Here is an 18,845-nt window from a genome sequence, read left to right as displayed (position 1 = left end):
TCGTTATATCACATCCTCTCCCAAGATAAGTCAGAAATTCTTCTCATATGCAACAAAGGACAGACCTCCCCAGATCCAAGAATGGCTAAGTTCAATTCTGAACTGCAATCTAACCCCACTTGACTGCCAAATCTCAGGGATTCACTCTGGATCCATGACTGAACATGAGGGCCCATATAAAGAATACAGCAAAGAGTGCCTTCTACAATCTAAAACTCCAGAACAAAATCAAGCCTTTACTTCCGCTGAATGATCTTAAATCTGCCACACAAGCTCTGGTTTTGTCCAGACTGGACTACAGGAATACCATGCTCATCATAGGCCCTGCGAATTCTCACTTAGGCCCCCCAAGAACCACACTAAATGCAGCATCTAGGATTATCACCTGAATCAAAAGATGCGATCACATCTCCCCTCCTTGAAATATCTAAAGTGGATCCCCATTGAAGCTTGTTGCACCTTCAAAACTTCCTGTCTCACTCAAAGACCTTCATACCGGTAAACCCGCCTACCTTTTGTCCAAACTCAAAAGGCCAGGCCAGGCAAGAACCTAAGAATTACCAACACCCTGCTTCTCATTCCTAAAAATCACATACATAGAACCCTGGTACGTTCCTTCTCGGGCAATGTCCCTAAAATCCGGAACTCCCAGTAAATATCAGGACTAACCTCTTCTTCAGGAACTTTAAGAGACAGCTAAAGGATCACCTCCTAAATCATTCTCTTAGCCCGCTGGATAACAATCACCTAGCGCTGTAGGGTTTCTATGCACCATTATTCTTGTACTTTTTTCTGTTTCTCTGTAGGTCGACCCCTGATTTGACTCTCGACACAGGTGTTTATCTTGAACTAATTGTTGTCTGTTATAGCCGTGATATTGTAAAGCGCTCGTAAACCTTTGCATCTTGCTCGTGCTATATAAAACCCTTATAAAAAATATAAAAAAATAAAGATTACACAGATCATTGTTTCTGTTCATAAAAAGGGCAATGATAAGATCATTCATGCTCTTTACTTTAAGCTATGTTGCACAACGTCCACAAGACCTACCAGGTTCGAGTCTAAGCCAGTGGCAGTTGGTAGCATATAAACACAGTGGGGCGCAACATATTGTAAAACATACATACGAAAAAAAGTAAATTAAAACCTACATCAAGGAGCGTGGCCAAGATGGCGAGTGGGTAAGACGTGTCTCACTCGTCTCCCCGCGCCCGTCCGCCCGCCGAGCCATTACCAGGCACTCCGGCTTCGCCAAGAACCCCTGGTAGTGAAAGGGGAAATAGCTGGAGCACACGGACGAGCTGCGGACCCAGTGGCGCTGCGGTAATCGCCCGAATTTACTTCTAAAGTCGCTGAAGTGGAGAAGCCTAAAATGGCGGCGTGGACCCCAGACTGAGCGAAGGGGAGTGTCCGGAGGTCGGATCGGGCCCAGAGCGAGCAGAGCCGTGGAGCGCTGAAGCCGAATAGCGAAAGCGGCGGGAGCCAAATGGAGGGCTCATGCAGGCGAAGGCACGCATGCCGGTCAGTCGAGAGCCACAGGATGCTGCAGAGGTGACAGCATAGTGAAGTCGAAGTGCGCAACCAAGCAGACAGAGATTGGGCTACATTGCGCCCAAATGGAGCAAGACGGTAGGAGAAGACAGCTCTTGGGCAGCCGCTTGTGAGGCGCAAAGCAGGGAAAGTACTCGCCCGGTGCCAGGTGGCAGAGATCCGACGAGACAAGGGGGACTGATTGCTGCAGAGCATAACAGAAGGGGGAAAGCGGCCTGCTTGGGATTCGCTTCCATCAGCCACTTGCGGAGGTAGCCCGAGAGGGAGGGCAGCCCAGGACAGGGGAAGAGAGGGGTCCCAAGACTGCTGCAGGGGAGCAAGCAAAGGGAGCATACACCACACAGACAACAAGGAAGCAGGCCGGCTTCCATCCACCGCTACCTGTGACTAAGTAGAGGGAGCAAGATTATTGCGGCTACACAACGTAGACCCCTAGCGAAGGATATTGCAGGGGTTAGGGATTCCAGCTAGGTCGTGACAGCACCTATTATCAAGGGACCAGGGCACTCATGTAGCTCCACTGTCCAGCACCTAAGATCATCTACTAAGCCCATAGACCCGATCTACCCTGTGGAGGAAAAGGAGGAGTGGAGAAAACTTGGACCGCATCCTGCATGGGTGCCCATTTTGGCGGCGGGGAGACATTTGCGCAGAGGCGATAATCCCGAAGCAATAACGTATTAGTGGACAAACAGAGAGAAGGTGACTGGTGAGGCGCATTGGGGGAACGGACACGCCAGAAGCAAAGACACTGCGCTTGTTCGCCGGTAGTGCATTCCCATATCGAACCGTTGATCTAGCCACACTGAACTTCGATTGACAATGTCTACAAGACGTGGCAACAAAGATAGAAATGTGAAAGACATGTTTACCAAGATGACGGAGGAATGTGGAGGAGATGGGAGAGAATCGCCGACCGCGACAGGCGGGCAAGAAATGGACAACGCTGGGGAACCGGTCACGCGCACCTTCCTGGAACATCTCTTCTCCACCCTCTGAGAAGATTTGCAGGCTCTCAGAGGTGACTTTTCCAAAGAGATTAAGGAAGTGCAAGAGGACCTAGACGCAGTTGGAGAAAGAGTCGCCACCATGGAGGATCACAAGTTGGCCCGGGATGAGGAAGTGGAACAGTTACAGCAGGAGGTTCTTTGCCTTCGGGCCCAGCAGATAGTCATTCAAGCCCATGCAGAAGATTTGGAAAATCGGTCTCATAAAGAAGAAGGAACGGATATCACTCGGTACCTCCAAAGCTTTTTCAGACACATCCTGCAAGAGCCCCAAGAATTTGAAATTAAAATAGACAGAGCATACAGGGTAGGCCTGCAACAGAAAGCACCGGCACCTCCTCCCGATATCTTGGCATACCTACCAGATTTTCAGTTAAAAGAACAGATACTAAGGAAAGCGCGTGGCGCCTAACCACTGATGTACCAGGGCCAGACCATTGCCTTCTACCAGGACTTAGCCACGATTACACTACAGAAGCGGCGGGATTTCCAGCCAGTTACGACTCATCTCCATAAACTAGGCATCACGTTTTCATGGGATCACCCCTTTTGACTTATCTTAATTTTGGGGACAAGTTGCATCAAATCCGGTCTTTACAAGAAACCTCTCGCATCCTTGAGTTCGAGAACCCTCAATAAGAAGACTGGGAGAAAGGGGACAAAAAATCACAGAAAGAGAGTGAAGTAGTGTGGCTAACTGGTTAGAGGCGGCAGACCCGAGAGCAGAGGATGGCCCGGGACCAGGGTTCGATTCCCGGCGCGGCAGGTTTCTGGACCAGGGTCAGCGGACTCGATAATTCTCTCGCCTCGGTGCCCACTCTGATCAGCGTTCACACTCGGCAACTCTGGGCATTAGCTTGCCTCATCTTCACTAACGGCCCCACCAGACCGCTGGGGATGCCTGGTCTCACCCTGGAGATACCCATTAAGGGACCATCTCTCAGGGAAGCCAGGAAGGGTTTCGCAGCGGCCGAAGCGCCTTGGGACCCTCCGGGTAAGTAGTGCGCTATATAAATGCCTATACATACATACATACATACACAGATGTGTCTGGGGTGGCAGACTTTCAGAAACAAGGTCGAAACCAAATTTGGACACAATCGCACAAGAGAGACAGGCCATCCTGGATTCCCTGTCCAACGAGTCCTGCTCCAAACTGATGCGGGGGTCGGGCGGATCTCCAGGGAGCGGGGAGGGGGGAACTGTTGGTCACAATATGCACCCTATAATCTGGTTCACCAAGGGCACGCAGACTGGCTCTGTGGTTCCTGGACAATTTTGGGGTATACTGATTTTTGTTCTAGTTGGGGTTAGGGAGGAGGAGGGAGAGAATCGGCATTCAGAGACTTTACGTACTGCGGGCTCTGGTCATTATGGGGCTTTAGGGGGCTTTAAGTTGGGGGAAGGGAGGGGGAGGGAAGGAACTGGTATGATGGGTGTTGGTGTTGCAGAGGCGGAGATTACTCAGGGGGGAAAGGCAAAGCGACAGGGTGAGTGCACGGAGTGAACGATATCTCATATCATGTTGTACCATACAGTGAAAGTGGTTACCCTAAACGTGAAGGGCCATGCAACCCCATTAAACGGAAATCCATCCTCTCATATTCAGAAAACATGGTTGCAGATGTGTGTCTCCTCCAGGAGGCTCACCTCATCTCTAAGGATTGCACTGGATGAGGTCACAAGCCTTCCCCCATCAGTTTTTTTTCTCCACCTTAGATAAAAAAGCGGGGGTGGCTACATTGGTCGCAAAGCGTTTTTCCGGGAAAGTGGGGGATAAGATAGCTGAAGTCAAAGGTCGTCTCTTGGCTTATACATTTCAGGTCAGGGGGCAAACATTAGCGGTGGGGACGATATTTGCTCCCAACTCCGTGCAGGAGAAATTCCTGAAAGCGTCTCTCTCTGAGGTCTTGGGCAAACAGGAGCTGAGGACAATTGTGGGGGGGGGGGGCTCAATATCATCATGGATGCGACCAGAGACCGGCCAGGTAACATATTCTGTCAAACAGGGGAGCTGTTGAGAGAGTGGAAGGAGTGGCTTCAATCCAGAGGGGTTATGGCGAGTGGTGCACCCACAGGCCTCATAGTTCTCCTTTTACTCCCATGCACAAAGTACTAATGTATGCCTAGATCACTTGATAGGCACAACAGAAATAAATGCAATGGTGGGGGAGGTGGACATTACACTGGCACCACTCTCTGACCACGACGCAGTGACTGTCTCCCTTCAGTTTGCCCCCGATACGTAGACAGCCGGGATGTTGGCGACTCAGGGAAAGCATGCTTCACATGGAGACAGTGACATGACAGGTACATAAATGCATTAAGGATTACCCAGAGGTTAATGACTCCCCTGACATCTCCTTGCCCACTTTGCGGGGAGCCCTAAAAGCGGTAGCGTGAGAGGAACTGATAGCCATCTCCGCTGCAGAGAATAAAGAGCGCAGGGAAAACAGGGAACATCTCACAGCGCAAGTATTAAAACTGGAATGGGATCACGGTCGGACGGGGGCACCCAGGCTTTGGCGAAAGTTGAAAGCGGCACAAGCACAATTGGAGGGGCTCGATCTCGACAGAGCCAAATATGCAGTGCTGCGTCTCAACCACTCCTATTATGTTGGAGGGGATAGGGCGTATGGTGTCGAGTAAACTTAGGTCCCGCACCCAACAGAGTCCAATCAATTGTGAATGACAATTGGGGACAGGGTCAACAAGGATGAAGAGTTAGCGCAAGCATTTAGGGGTTTTTATGCAGATCTATACACGAGGGAGGCCACCTTAGGACCATTACTGATGGCATACTTGCAAGGGGCAAACACGTCTGTGATAGCTAGAGATCAAGTAGAACTGTTGAACGCCCGATCCGGATAGAAGAAGTTAAAGGGGCGATATCACGCCTCAAGCTTATGAAATCGCCGTGCCGGTGGGTTTCTACAAATCCTTTTGCCATACCTTAGCCCCAATCATGACAAGATAATTTATCTCCTTTGCGGGGCCGGGGTTGATTCCTCCTGACATGCTGGCAGCATCTATAGTAGTCCTGCCCACACCAGGGAAAGATAAAACCCTGTGTGGCTCCTATCACCCGGTGTCCCACCTCAATGGAGACCTTAAGCTGTTCTCCAGCATCTTAGCGGGGAGAATAGGACCCTTAATGCCTGGGGTAATAGAACCGGATTAAGCGGGATTCATTCAAAATAGGCAGAGCAGTGATAATACCAAACAAATTCTACATTTGGTTGATAAAGCTTGCCGCACACACATGGACGCCCTGCTCTTAAAGGTTGACATCGAAAAGGTGTTTGACCGGGTGGATTGGTACTTCCTAGACCAAACCTTGATCAACTTAGGCTTGGGAGACCTGATTCAGAGCATGGGTGACAAGTTGTTATAGCTCGCCCACTGCTTCTATATGGGTCAACGGACTATCGTCTCAACCGTTCGATATCCAACGAGGGACAAGGCAGGGATGCCCATACTCGCCCCTCCTATTTGCATTATATATCGAGCCGCTGGCCCAGAAAATCGGAGACAATCCAGACATCATGGGCATTCCCTATAATATCCTTGCTTCTCTGGAGTACCCGGATCGCTCGGTCCTTACATTTTCAAGGGAACTGGAGTCCTTCGGCCAAGTCTCTGGATTCCGGGTGAATATCGGGAAGTCAATGATACTCTGCCTGGATGGAAAACGGGCAGATTCGAGAACGGGAGATAACAGTTTCTCAGAGATTAGGTTAACGGAATCCAACCAATACTTGGGGATTGAATTGGCCCCGTCTATCCAGCAGACAATCACACTAAATTACACTAAACTAGTCCAACAGATTACGAGGTAGCTGCACAGCTGGAAACCGCATCAATTGTCATTGCTGGGATGAGTGGCTGCATTAAAGATGTCTATTCTCCCCAAAGCATTGTACTTGGTCCAGACGTTGCCAGTCTTGCCACCAAAAGGCACACTTTACAACCTGCAAAAGGAGATACTCTATTTTGTCTGGGCAGGGGCGCGGCCACGTATGCGGAGGGAGCTGAGGCATCTGAGACAAGAGGAGGGAGGTTTGGGGATCCCAAATTTGCTAGATTATTTTAGGGCTGCCCAATTATGATATTTAGTGGAATGGAGCAGATCAAAATCGGAGAAGAGATCGCTATTTCAAGACAGGGCATTAGCAATACTCTCCCTGTGGAAGGTTCCCTATCTGAAGAGAGCGGACTGGCCGCAGAATCTTCAGGGCTCACCTATCACAAAGCTATCAGGATTGGAACGGGGTGGTCAGAAGAAGGGAACTCATGACTTTCCCTTCCCCGATGACTGCCCTATTTGAAAACAGGGAGTTTACCCTGGGGCTCGATGGAAAGGCATTCTATTTGATATTGAGGGGATCATACCGTTTTCACAACTAAGACAGGACTATACACTCCCAGAGACAGAAAGGTTCTGCTGTTTACAAATAAGACATTGGCTTCTTCATCCAGAAGTTCACTCGAAAGTCAATAGACAACTGACAAGATATGAAAAATGGCTGGTAACAAAGCTAACCTATAGGAAACTGATCTCCGAGCTTTATGACATGTTACATCCACCAATCCCAACGCAACCCACTGCTAGCCAGAAATGCTGGGTGAAAAAGAAATAGGAAAGGAGCTCACGAGGAAGGAGTGGGGAGAAGTCTATTACAGGGCTAAACATACTGTATAAAATACAGCCAGCAAAGAAACAGCTTTTAAAATTGCCATGTATTGGTACTTGACACCAGTGCGCCTTAATAAAGGGAACCCAGACCGCAGCCCCACTTGCTGGGTGGGATGCGGGGAGGAGTGGACATTGCTGCACTTGCTATGGGACTCCCGGTCCTGGCCACATACTGGCCCAAGATATTGAATCAAATAGATCAGCAGTTCGAGACACAGATCCCAAGATTCCCAGTTTATGTAGTGTTGGGGCTCCCCAACCCCTTAACGTTCCCTCTGTAGTCACGCAAGGGGAAAAAGATGGGTCTAGCTCTGGGGGCGGCACTTCAGAACATCCTACTGGGGGACACAAATTATCCCGTCTCACCCAGGATGGCGTCACAGATTATGGCATATCCTGGGGTTGGAACGGATACGGATGCAATTCAGTCATCCCCAGTCCTAATTTAGAATGGCCCCCATGCATGGGAAACCCGCCCCAACCAAAAACCCAAATAAAAAGCCTGGGCATATGGCTGGACACAAATCTAAACTTTAAACAACAAGCAACCGCCCTGTCTGCCACCTGCTTCGGCTTGATGCGGATGCTAAGGAAGGTGTTGCCACTCCTACCTTTCCAAGCACGCAGAATAATGGTGCAAGCCAATATTCTTTCTTGTTTGGATTACGGAAATTCCCTATACCTGGGGGCTCCTATCTCCACCACTAGGAAACTCCAGACTACTCAAAAGGCAGCTGCTCGCCTCCTCCTAGGCCTTAGCCGGCGAGAATCTAGCACAGCAGCTTTGAAGAAACTCCACTGGCTACCCATTAAGGCCAGAGTTCTGTTCAAATCTATGTGCATCATGCACAGGGCCATGTGGAAGACCGCTCCATCTATGATTTGTTCTCTGGCGACCCCTTATCTTCCTCATAGATCTCTGAGATCTAGTACAGCTTTCTTAGCCACAATAAACAAAACCAAACGTGCTAGATGGGGCGGGCGATCCTTTTCCTGGAATGCCGCCAAGGCTTGGAACTCCTTGCCTGGTACCCTTCGCAGTGAATCTAACCTGCTGAAATTCCGGAAGGATCTGAAAACTCTCCTTTTCACCTAACTTGGCTCTCTTAGCCCTCTCTTGATTCAGACCATACAGCGCTACGAGGCCTCCGGGTTGTTTGCGCTTAACAAAACACAATTAATAATAATAATAATAATACAGGCTTCCCTCACAAACACAACATCTAGATTCAAAGAAGTTTGGCAGCCGCTTTTGTCTCTACTTTCTACAGAATTTAACGAGATCACATGCCCCAAATATCTCCGCCTTCTCCGGCTCACGGCAATTGATGAGCCGTCCACCAGCACTTGAAAATTGCTATGAAGTTTTCTCTGCACACTATTTTTTGTTTTTCTTTTTTAGTCATCGCGCATACCAGTTCGGGGGAGGGCGGGGAGGCAGGGGGGGTTTATTCGAATACCTTTTGACTATGTTGAGCATTATTAATTCTTAATAATATGTTGTAACTATATGAGCATTTTGTACGCCTCACAAATTTATTGGGGAGCATATTGGATGGGACCTTTGCAGGAAATAGTAAATGACGTAATACATGCCTTGATCTTTTGGTACACAATACGCATTGTAAGGCGGCTATGAAAATTGAATACATGCTAATGATGTCAATATAAACAAAGTTAACCCTAAAACCTACATCAAACATCTAACAAAGAAAAAAAGAAAAATTACTTACCGTATCCTGCAGTACGTCCTTGATGCACTCCAGTCCCTGGCTCCAGACTCCTCTGAGCGCGAGGTAACTTCACACAGCCAACTACTTTATCCAATAAAGATGCTGCTCTCCTGCTGTTAAGCAGCATGAGTGAAGGATCTGGATTGGCTGGAGCAGGCTGCCTCAGCGCTCCAAAATGCAATGGAGGCATGTGTCTGTTCTCCAACCCATCTTTTTAATTTACGCATGTCAGGCATAATTTGGCCAGTAGAAAGATAGACGGCCAAACCTACATGCGAACTTCAAACTGAAAGGTATACTCTTCATCACTGTCAATCAGCAGTAATGATGTACTGGCCCCACCCTGCACTCCGGCAGAGAGAACAAAATAAAATGGTGATAGACTCATTTATTACTATTTTAGTTTTCACCCTTTCTGCAGCAGTGTGATGGGGGTGACGCTCCTCCACTCCTGTGGAGGAACGCCGCTGGTCTCAGCGTCGGCTCAGAATTTGTGAATCTAGGCAAATTACTTAATCTGCCTGTGCCTAAAAAATATGAATACGGCAACCTTCTGGAATGTAACTGTGCTCTTATAAAGCAGTCCAATACCTTTGGGTCTAGTTTGTGCTACATAAACCTTGCACAAAAGAAATGGGCACTGTAAATTGAAAATCAGCGCCTGTATGACAGCCCGACCTGACACCTCCATAAATAGAGCAAAAACCATATGCACTATCTCAGAATGATCCTTCATTCAAATGATCAATTTCTCCTAGTATGATTCCTGGAGAACAAATCTCTTGCAAGCTGCCTCGGCTAGATCAATGGATAGTTTGCTTAGAATCTTTCCAAGCAAGCAGTGAGGCAACAAGAAAAAAAACAAGCATTGCAATAGCCAATAGGTCTCGCCTTTGGGACCTTATAAGCATTTGGTTATCCAGCACAATATCCTTGGTGCAACAACATCAACAGTTGCATGGCTAAACACTTATAAGGTCCCAAAGGCGAGACCTATTGGCTATGCCAATGCTTGTTTTTATGTTATACTTGAAGCAAAAGTCACCCGGAGACCCGTAGCTGCTCAGCTCCTGATTCGCCATGTGGTTGCATTTTGTACTTGGTAATCGGAGTCCTTTTGGGCAACGGAAAGCTGTGGACCACCATCACCAAGACAAGTAAGGGGTCCCCGCAGCTTGTTTCTTGTATGCGGTTGTGGATTGAGGTGGGGGTGGAAATGTAGCTGCTGGGATGGGGGTGGAATTGCACCTGTGCTTAGAGGTATCTGCACACTCTGGCTCAAATTAAAGTGCGGGTACTTGTCCATTTAAAGCAAGTTTCATAGAGAACTTTGGTGCTTTAGAGCGGTGTTATCTAACACACCGGCTCACTCAAGAGCTTTTCTTATAGCATAGAAGTTCAAATTCAGGTTGATCGTGAAAAATCATTCCAATCCCGACAAGCAATCTTGTAAAACTCAAACGTCTTGAGAAATAATAAATAGGTCTTTTTAAAAACAAAACAAAAAAAACTAATGTATGGCTAGTCTACTCGCAAGAAACCACATAATCTCGCCAAAACAGAAGTCATTCAAACAAGACCCATAACGAGCTACAACCAAACATTGGCCGCGCAGCCATCGGCGCTGCGAAAGTGAAAGTAATTGCGGCTGTAAGGGTGCCCGCGAGATGGTGCCTGTGCTCTTAAGCGTCCCGCGCGCGGAACCACTTGCTAGTGGCCGGAGAAAGCCCTTAAAAAAGCCAGTTACTAAATGTCTCACTGACAGTGCATGCTCGCTGTATCAGCGAGACCTAAAAAGTACCACAATCTGCGGGCTAGCAGCAGAGGGACACTAATAAAACAATCAATCAGTATTTTGTCCATGTCCTATCCAAGGGACTAGGGCACAAAGAACAAGAAAGTGGAACTAATGCACTGACAAATGAAAAACAGGGAAATTACATGACGATGGATCAAACCAATGGTAAGTAATAAGCAGGCGAAAAGTCCCTTTTTGCTGTTGTTTTTTAAAGAAACAATAGCGTTGCAGCGAAAGTGCATGTGCTGTCTCAGGCAAGACCTAAAAAGAAAGAGATGAGGATAAAGGAGGAGGACATACAGAATAAGTGAGCAGGCATGAGAGATAGTGTACAATGATATGAAAGGGTGGGTAGAGTAAGAGAACAAGAGAGAAGGGATGTAATGAAAGAGAATGTAGGTAAGCAGAAGAAGAGTTACAAAGAGAGTGAAAGAACGTGAGAGAGAAAGTGAAGAGACAAAGAGAGAGTGTGAAGAAGGAAAGGAAGGAAGAAACAAACAAAGGAAGGAAGAAACAAACAAACAAACAGAGAAGGGGAGAGAAGAAACATGACTTAGACAATGGAATCTAGAATAAAAATAGAAGTAGTTTGGCTGCTGCATGCCACATTATAAGGCGAGCAGACTGATATCCCTCCTGATTGCAAGTTTTACTGGGTGCAAGATAACATTCAGTAAAACCAAATATGTGTGGAAACTTTTCAAAAATCAGGAATTGCATGTGATGTTAGACCCAGTAAATTCAGAGTTTCCGAGTCTGGGTGCGAAATAACATTTGGTAAAACTAAATGTGTGTGGAAACTGGCCAAAAACAGGATTTTACATATTGTTACTGAACAAAAATACCTGCCATGCCCAATAATAATAACTACTAATATTTGAGTTCCAAATGTCAAGCAATCAATATTGAAACGTGGCTTCAGGCAGTGTTGGGTGCTAATATCTGCCAAGGCATTCCCCCTGAATTTGCAATATACCGAAGGGATCTAATAGGTTAAAAGGTGGGAGGAGTTACTGCAGCGATTTTTAGGGATTTTCACTGTTTCTCATTCCCTGTCTCTAGAGGTTGAGAGGTCGTGACGGCATGGGCTTCTGTATTTCCCTTGCTCCTCAGTGTTTTTGGTGTACCTCCCTCCCGCACTGTCCTCTGATTTCTTGGAATCGAGGTACTGACTACTAATACACTTAAGTATTCTAACTGACTGTGCTTGGTGATTTTAATCTGCATATGGAGGTGTTCACGGATAATGCTGACAGGGCATTGGTAGAAGCCTGTCAGGTTCTTAATCTACCCCAGTTTGTTAAGCTTCCTACTCTTCGAATTGGCCACATACTTGACTTTTTTTTCTAACCTTCCTCTAAGCCATGAGACACCCCTCCCCTTGTTATGGTTGAATCATTTCGTCATTCCTTTCATTGGGAGGCAGGTACAAGGAATTCACAATTTGCAACCCAGGGCTTAACTGAAGTAAATTTCTGAAATAAAGTAAAGGAAGCCAATATGCACTAATTTCTTGCATCCTCCCAACTGGTCTTTTCCAGAAACTTGAATGAGGATGCTATGGAATTTAATAAGTGGCTACAGGAGTCATTTTCTTCACTCGTTACCACTAAGGTAACCCACTCTAAACCCAGAGGCACTGCTGCCCCTGGTTTTCAGCTGAGTTCCGGGCTATAAAAAACACAGTGCAAACAATTTGAGAGCCAGTGGCACAGGGATTCTAGCTCTGCTGGTAAAAATTGCTATCAATAAGCTATAAAGGACTACCATAAAGCCATAACTGTTGCTAAAGGTACTCTCTATATGGCCTGCATTGATACAGAGAGAGATGCATTCAAGGAAATTTTCAAAATTGGAAAATCTTATTTGCATCCTATATCTTGCGAACCGTCCATTAAGACCTTCGATGCAGGTTATGAGCAACTCTCCTCCTTTTTTGAGGATAAGATTTTGAGAATTTATGATACTGTGGCCATGTCACTTTGTGGCAGAGATCCATGGAAATCTGCTGATCCTGGCACTGAAGGGACTGTGACCTGTTGACACAGGCTCGCCACTAGATCAGGATCCCCCATCTTTTTTTAGGTTGTTCGCCACATGTATCACTCCAGTGCTCAATGAGCTTCTCAATCATTCCTGGAAGCAGCATCTGTTCCTGCATGCTGGAAAAGGGTTACAATAATCCCATTCCTAAAAAAGTCTTCTGTTAATCCAAGCATTCTCTCCAACTACTAGCCTATTTCATTGCTACCCGTGAGTATGAAAGTACTAGATAAAGAGGTTAACACCAAATTATCAAACTATTTAGAAACTAACAGATTTCTCCATCCCAATAAATCAGGTTTTCAACCTCATCATAGCACAGCATCGTCCATCCTTGAAACATCTGAAACTATTACATTTGCACTGGATCAAGGGAAGAGTGGTGCCCTCATTCTGCTTGATCTGCCTGCAGCCTTTGTCAGGGTATCCTTTGGTCTTGCAGAGGCTGGTAGATATAGCCAGTGGGGGTTTGACTTGGCTTGGTTTGGCTTTGGCTTAAGTCATTCCTTGAACGGAGAACATAAGTAATCTGGCTCGCACCCCACTCTTCATTATACAAAAGGCTTGGTTCAGGAGTGCCACAGGGCTGTTCCTTAAGCCTCTCCTTGTTTAACCCCTTCACTGCGGCGGCAATTCCGCTGCAGTGCTAGAGGGGAGGGGGGCAGTGCGGCGCTCCCATGCTCGTGACGGAACCGCTCCGTCACGAGCCTCGGGCGCACTGTGCATGTGACGGAGCGGTTCCGTCATGGCCCCGCCCGCTCAATGGAACGTCCAGCGCAGGTGCGGTATCCGCGCCGCGCAGGCGCGCCGAGTAGGCCGTGACGGAACCGCTCCGTCACCAGCACAGCGCGACCGAGGCTGGTGACGGAGCGGTTCCGTCACCAGCATGGGAGGGGTTAATATTTACATGGCCCATCTTGCCACTCTAATTGAATCTCATGAGATGACAACCATATCATATACAGATGAGACACAACTGCTTCTTACCTTTGATCATTCGACCTCCCATAAAATCTATTCATTTGGTTCCTGCCTGATGGATGTCTTACATTGTATGCAGAGGATTTTCCTCCATTGCAATGCAGACAAAACCGAGATTCTCCTATTTGGTAAAGCAAAAGATCTCCTGACCAATTTTAATTGGATACAGGTTATTCCTACTGTCCCCTCTCTGCCTACGAGAGGTACGAATTTGGGAGTAGGAATAGATTAAAAGCTATCAATGAACATCAAGATTAACTCAGATGTCTGTTCCACTTTGGGTCTGCTACCTTCCTTTAGAAGTTCTTGGACTTTTTAGTAGTCAAGTACCACAGGACAGTAGTCCATGCTCTAGCTAGACTACTCTAACTGCCTGTACACTGGGGTGCCCAACTATAGGATCAGGAAACTTCAGAAAGTTCAAAATGCTGCAGCCCGGCTCATTTTGGGCCTATGTAGGAGGGTTTCAGTCCCTTCTTATCTGCGGAAACTGCACAGCTTACCCATTAGGAAAAGGGTCTTGTTTAAAGCCTTAATTTTCTTCCATCAAGGCTTGTATAATCAAGCCACTAGCTACCAGATCACGCAAATTCTCTATTACACTCTCGCTAGAGCTCTCCGATCGGTCTCAGCGCTGTCTGTGAAAACTCCTAAGGTTCGTTTTGGCCAGATCTGGCGATTGCTCCTTTTCTGTGTTGTCAGGCAAGGCATGAAACAAGCTTCTGCTCTATTCACGAGCTATTCAGTTTGAAACTCGCTTCATGAAGAAACTAAAAACGATTCTCTTTTCAGCTAACCTACTGTGAGTGGCTATTTTGATTCATGCAGAGGAGGGGCTGGACACACTTTTGGGGTAGCTATGCACTCTATAAATTGGTGCATTCAGTCTTTCATTTATTCATTCATTCATTCTATCTATATTACAAGTGCATTTTTCCTAACACTCCAAGGATTAGAAGTGGTTCATTGGGTATTGTTAGTTACTTATAACGTACTATAGAAACGCTGATGTGCTATATTTATGCATCCTAATGTTGCATAGGCTTTCTGTGAGCCACATGTTAAATCCTGGGCTTAGAAAATAGGGTGAACTCCAAAATGGATGCAACAGTGAAAACACAGAAAAATTAGAATACTCGAGAAAATACCGGCAGTTAAGTAACTCTCTTTATTTAGAGTGTACTCTTGTTCTTTATTCGAGTTTGAAGACTTACTGTTTCACTGAGTGAAAGTTATTATTCTTTCAGTGCTTAAATGTTTGTCTTCACAGGTACAACGTCCCAGTGTACATGTCTGCTGCCCTACCAGTGTCCTGTGCCGACGGACGATAGACCGATCTTCTGCATCAAGACAGGGGTGACGGGAAGAAAGAAGACAGGCGACATCTGTGCAATGGGTGCCATTAAGTGTGCCAAAATTAAAGCGATTGTACTGCACGAGGGCAAATGTGATGATTAGCATTTACAGGACAAAAAGGGGAATGGTTTTATTTGAGAAGAAATTGTTGTGAATCATGTTTCTTCAAAACGCGTATTTTGTATTGATATTTGAATTAAAAAATGGCTGAGTCTAGTAATTGGGTTTGGGTTCGTTATATATTTTAAAATAAAATAAAAGTGTTTTAACGTGGTTCTTTCACGTACCAAATCTAATTTGTGTTCGTCTAAAAATGTTGTACATGAGTAACAAAGACACTTACAATGTTTTAAGTGGATGGTCACATGCTGCCTGGACCTGAAATTAATAATTTTCTAACCGAGACTTTGAACTAGCATTGGCCACCAACTAAAGGGAGTATACGATTTAAAATTGGTTGAATTTTAGGTCCTACAAATATTTGTGTCTTGTGAATTTCCTGTAATTCTGGTGAACGCTACCGGTAGTGCACAAAGTTTTCTGAAATTGAGTTTTTACAGTAAAATTTGGACTATTTTCAATGCCATCAAGCCAGAACTAACTAGGTGAGGACATTTTGACAGTTTACATGGAAAACTTTCACCATAGCATAGATGTAGGAAAAGCAGGAAATTCCAATAGCTATATATGGCTCAATACTCGGGATCTATGCAACTCTTATCACGCATGTTAAAAACTCAGCAACCGTCTAGTTTCATTGCCTTGTCTATACAAGCTGGATGAATGGTAGATTTGGTTAGTATGGGCACTGCATCATGTTTGGTTTCACCTTTAGAGCAAGATACAATGTAGAAATTTGCAGAAACTGAGGGCAGAGTGGTTGTTATGTGCACACTATTATGTTTTGAGACAATTGTCTACTATATATGCAGTTGGTAGATCATAAATGAAATTCAATTTCTAAAGACAATAACCTGTATTGCTCCATTTAAGTTTTTGGGCAGGGGAGTTTCAGATCTTCCTAGTTATGCCGGTACCATATCCTCCAAGATATGTTGTATAAAGGCGAGTGATTTATTTGTTAAACAATAAGTGCTGGGACCCAAAGATTTGCTCAGACCCGTGGCCAGCAGTATCAAAGATCAGGGTTACTGAATGGCAAGGCATTGTAGCCTTGATTCCGCCACATGGCTAGGTAATCCACCACCAGACACTCCCTATCTTTTTATCTCTATATTGTAGGTTCATTCTCATTCCTTCTTTCTGTCTCTATTTTTCCGTCTTTCTCTTCTTCCTTCTTTCCCTATTTTGTGGTTTTCTCTCTTTTACTTTGAATGAAAGTCTGTTCAGGACAAATCAGTGGCAGTCCACGACAAACATTTGCAAAGCAATAGGTCTTGCATTATTTAAAGTTTGAGCTATTGCCTTGCAAAGGAATTTTTTTTTTTCGTAAAAAAATATCCCAGCTGTAGCATAAGTAATAAAATAAAATCCAGAAGCAACAAAAGGGTGCAGTACCACAGGCTGATACTAGGCGTCCCCGTGAAGTTGTAAAAGGGACCTCTATTACCCACATAAGGTATTGCACCCCTACTTATGCTACTGCTGAGATATTTTTTAACAAAAAGATACATAACAAACATTATTATTTGGAAAGACAATAGCTCAAACTTTCAGTAATGCGAGACCTATTGCATTGCAAATGCTAGTTGTTGAAGCAGTATTAATAGGGCAGGATGGTGTGAGGGGCGGCGGGAGAGGGATGAATACTTTGAGGCTGTGTTTAGAAATGAGAGTGCTTTGCTATATGGGAGTGACAATTTGCATAGTTGTAAATATTGGTATCGCTGTTGTGAACTGCATGTATGCATTTTTATGGCACCTAAAGATTGAGTGATTTACCTAAAATCACAGGATGGTTAGCCTCCCACAGAGATTGGAAGCTGGCTCTCCAGCTTCAAAGTTGTCCACTAAAGCTATTAAGCCACATCTGCTGTTCTCTGCGTATAGTTTTTAGCATTGAAAGTAAATCTTTACAGTACGACAGACAAAGAATAACACAAACAACTTTCCCAACGACAAAGGAACAAAGACAATGTAGCTACTTCCTAGGAAATAAACAAATAGCTTTTAAAATAGCAAAACGGCTACCTTGCCATTAGAAAACAATGTTTTTAAAAGCTGTGCCTACATACGCTCCCTTTCTGAAATACATAAATAATTCGAGACACACTGCTTTTCAGATGCCACAAAAGCACATGAATAACAAAATGTTTTACAATTACCGCATCAATGGCGACAGGAGGTGGGAGTCCTACGCCTCAGGAGGAGCTGGAGGAAATGCAGGCCACAGTCAACAGTGTGGAGACGGTGCAAGGTGTTGGGAGTCCGGAAACAGCCCGATAGGACCTGACACAACAACAACAGGGTGAGGATCGACCAGGGACTGGGGGAATGGAGGGAGATGGGCACAATGGCACACATGCAGAACAATGTGTAGCACACTGCACACCCACAATGACCCTGGATCATGTTCCTGATACCCACGGCACACTGCAGCACACACACATAACAAGAACAGCATATCCACATTGACGACAATGTGGTACAATGTGCAACCCCGACACTGCAGAACAGAGGAGACAACTGGGTCCGCTCATGCGCAGAAACAGGCCAATCACATCTAACATTGCAGGAAACTGTGAGATGCAAATGTACGCATACAACCTCATATCCGTCATGTAGTCCATATGTCCACTGTCCCGCATCAAAATCCTGAACCTCACGAACAGTCACAATGTCAACATACATCTCCTCTTCACATTGCAGAGGAACACACAACACCTACAGCAGACCAGACCAGACAACTCATTAGTGATGCTGGATCGGACCACCACACCTCCGACACCGACGCCCTACAACAGCTCATGGACATTCTAGGCAACCCACTCCCAGGAGCAGAGCAGGGCAGCCAAGCTACATAGAGGAGAGCCCATCCCCTGTACAGACTACACAAAAGGAAGTACACGCCACCACGCCTGGCTCACAACAACGCTCCGAGACACACATGGCATTCCAATGCCAGGTGTCAGAATGCCAAAAGGAAGTGGCCGAACAGGTGCGGGTGGCATCAGAGCCCATAGAAGCCGAAATAGGACATATACGTGGGTGTCTTATTTCCACATACACTGCATCAGAGAAACATGCATTTGCATATTTCTTGTACTAAACAATGCACATAGAGTAGCTAATATCATACAAACACACATGCTGGACCTGCGTACGACGGACCAGTCCAAACCCTTTACGCATTGAGTGGGTGACGACAAAGCTAAATGTCCAAGGTCACACCCGCTGCCTGCGGTGACATAGTTGCATCCGCTGCATACAGCACAATGTAATGTTGTAGGGCCTGGGCCCTCATGCATACATTATGACCACATGGACATACTCGGATGGTTTGTGGAACTGGCTACGGGCACGTGCGCCCGGCCCCTTTATTGCCAGGGTCACATGTCTCTTACTGTGGGGAAAGTCCCCCTGGCCTTTAAGAAGGCCATAGTTGTCCCCTAATGAAGAAACTCGGGGCAGATCCTAAACTGCTATCCAATTACTGCCCGATCTCTTTGTTGCCTTTTGTGGCAAAGCTATTGGAAACCCATGTAGCAAACTGCCTGTCT

General features: G+C 46.0%; 1 protein-coding gene across 1 annotated transcript in view; it reads left to right on the top strand.

Annotated features, from left to right (window-relative positions):
* Nucleotides 1-15,461, top strand: part of LOC147726456 (complement component C6-like) — a 563,575-nt gene extending 548,114 nt beyond the window's left edge. The window contains exon 18 of the mRNA XM_086960580.1: nucleotides 15,080-15,461. Within this exon, the coding sequence (XP_086816706.1) occupies nucleotides 15,080-15,267 (188 nt within the window). The 3' untranslated portion in view covers nucleotides 15,268-15,461. The remainder of the gene's footprint in view (nucleotides 1-15,079) is intronic.
* Nucleotides 15,462-18,845: the final 3,384 nt, after the last annotated feature.

The sequence above is a fragment of the Lissotriton vulgaris genome, chromosome 3_1 (genome assembly GCF_964263255.1).
Source record: "Lissotriton vulgaris chromosome 3_1, aLisVul1.2, whole genome shotgun sequence".
Classification (NCBI taxonomy): Eukaryota; Metazoa; Chordata; class Amphibia; order Caudata; family Salamandridae; genus Lissotriton; species Lissotriton vulgaris.
Note: the sequence above shows the minus strand (reverse complement) of the source record. Positions and strands in the feature narration are given on the sequence as shown.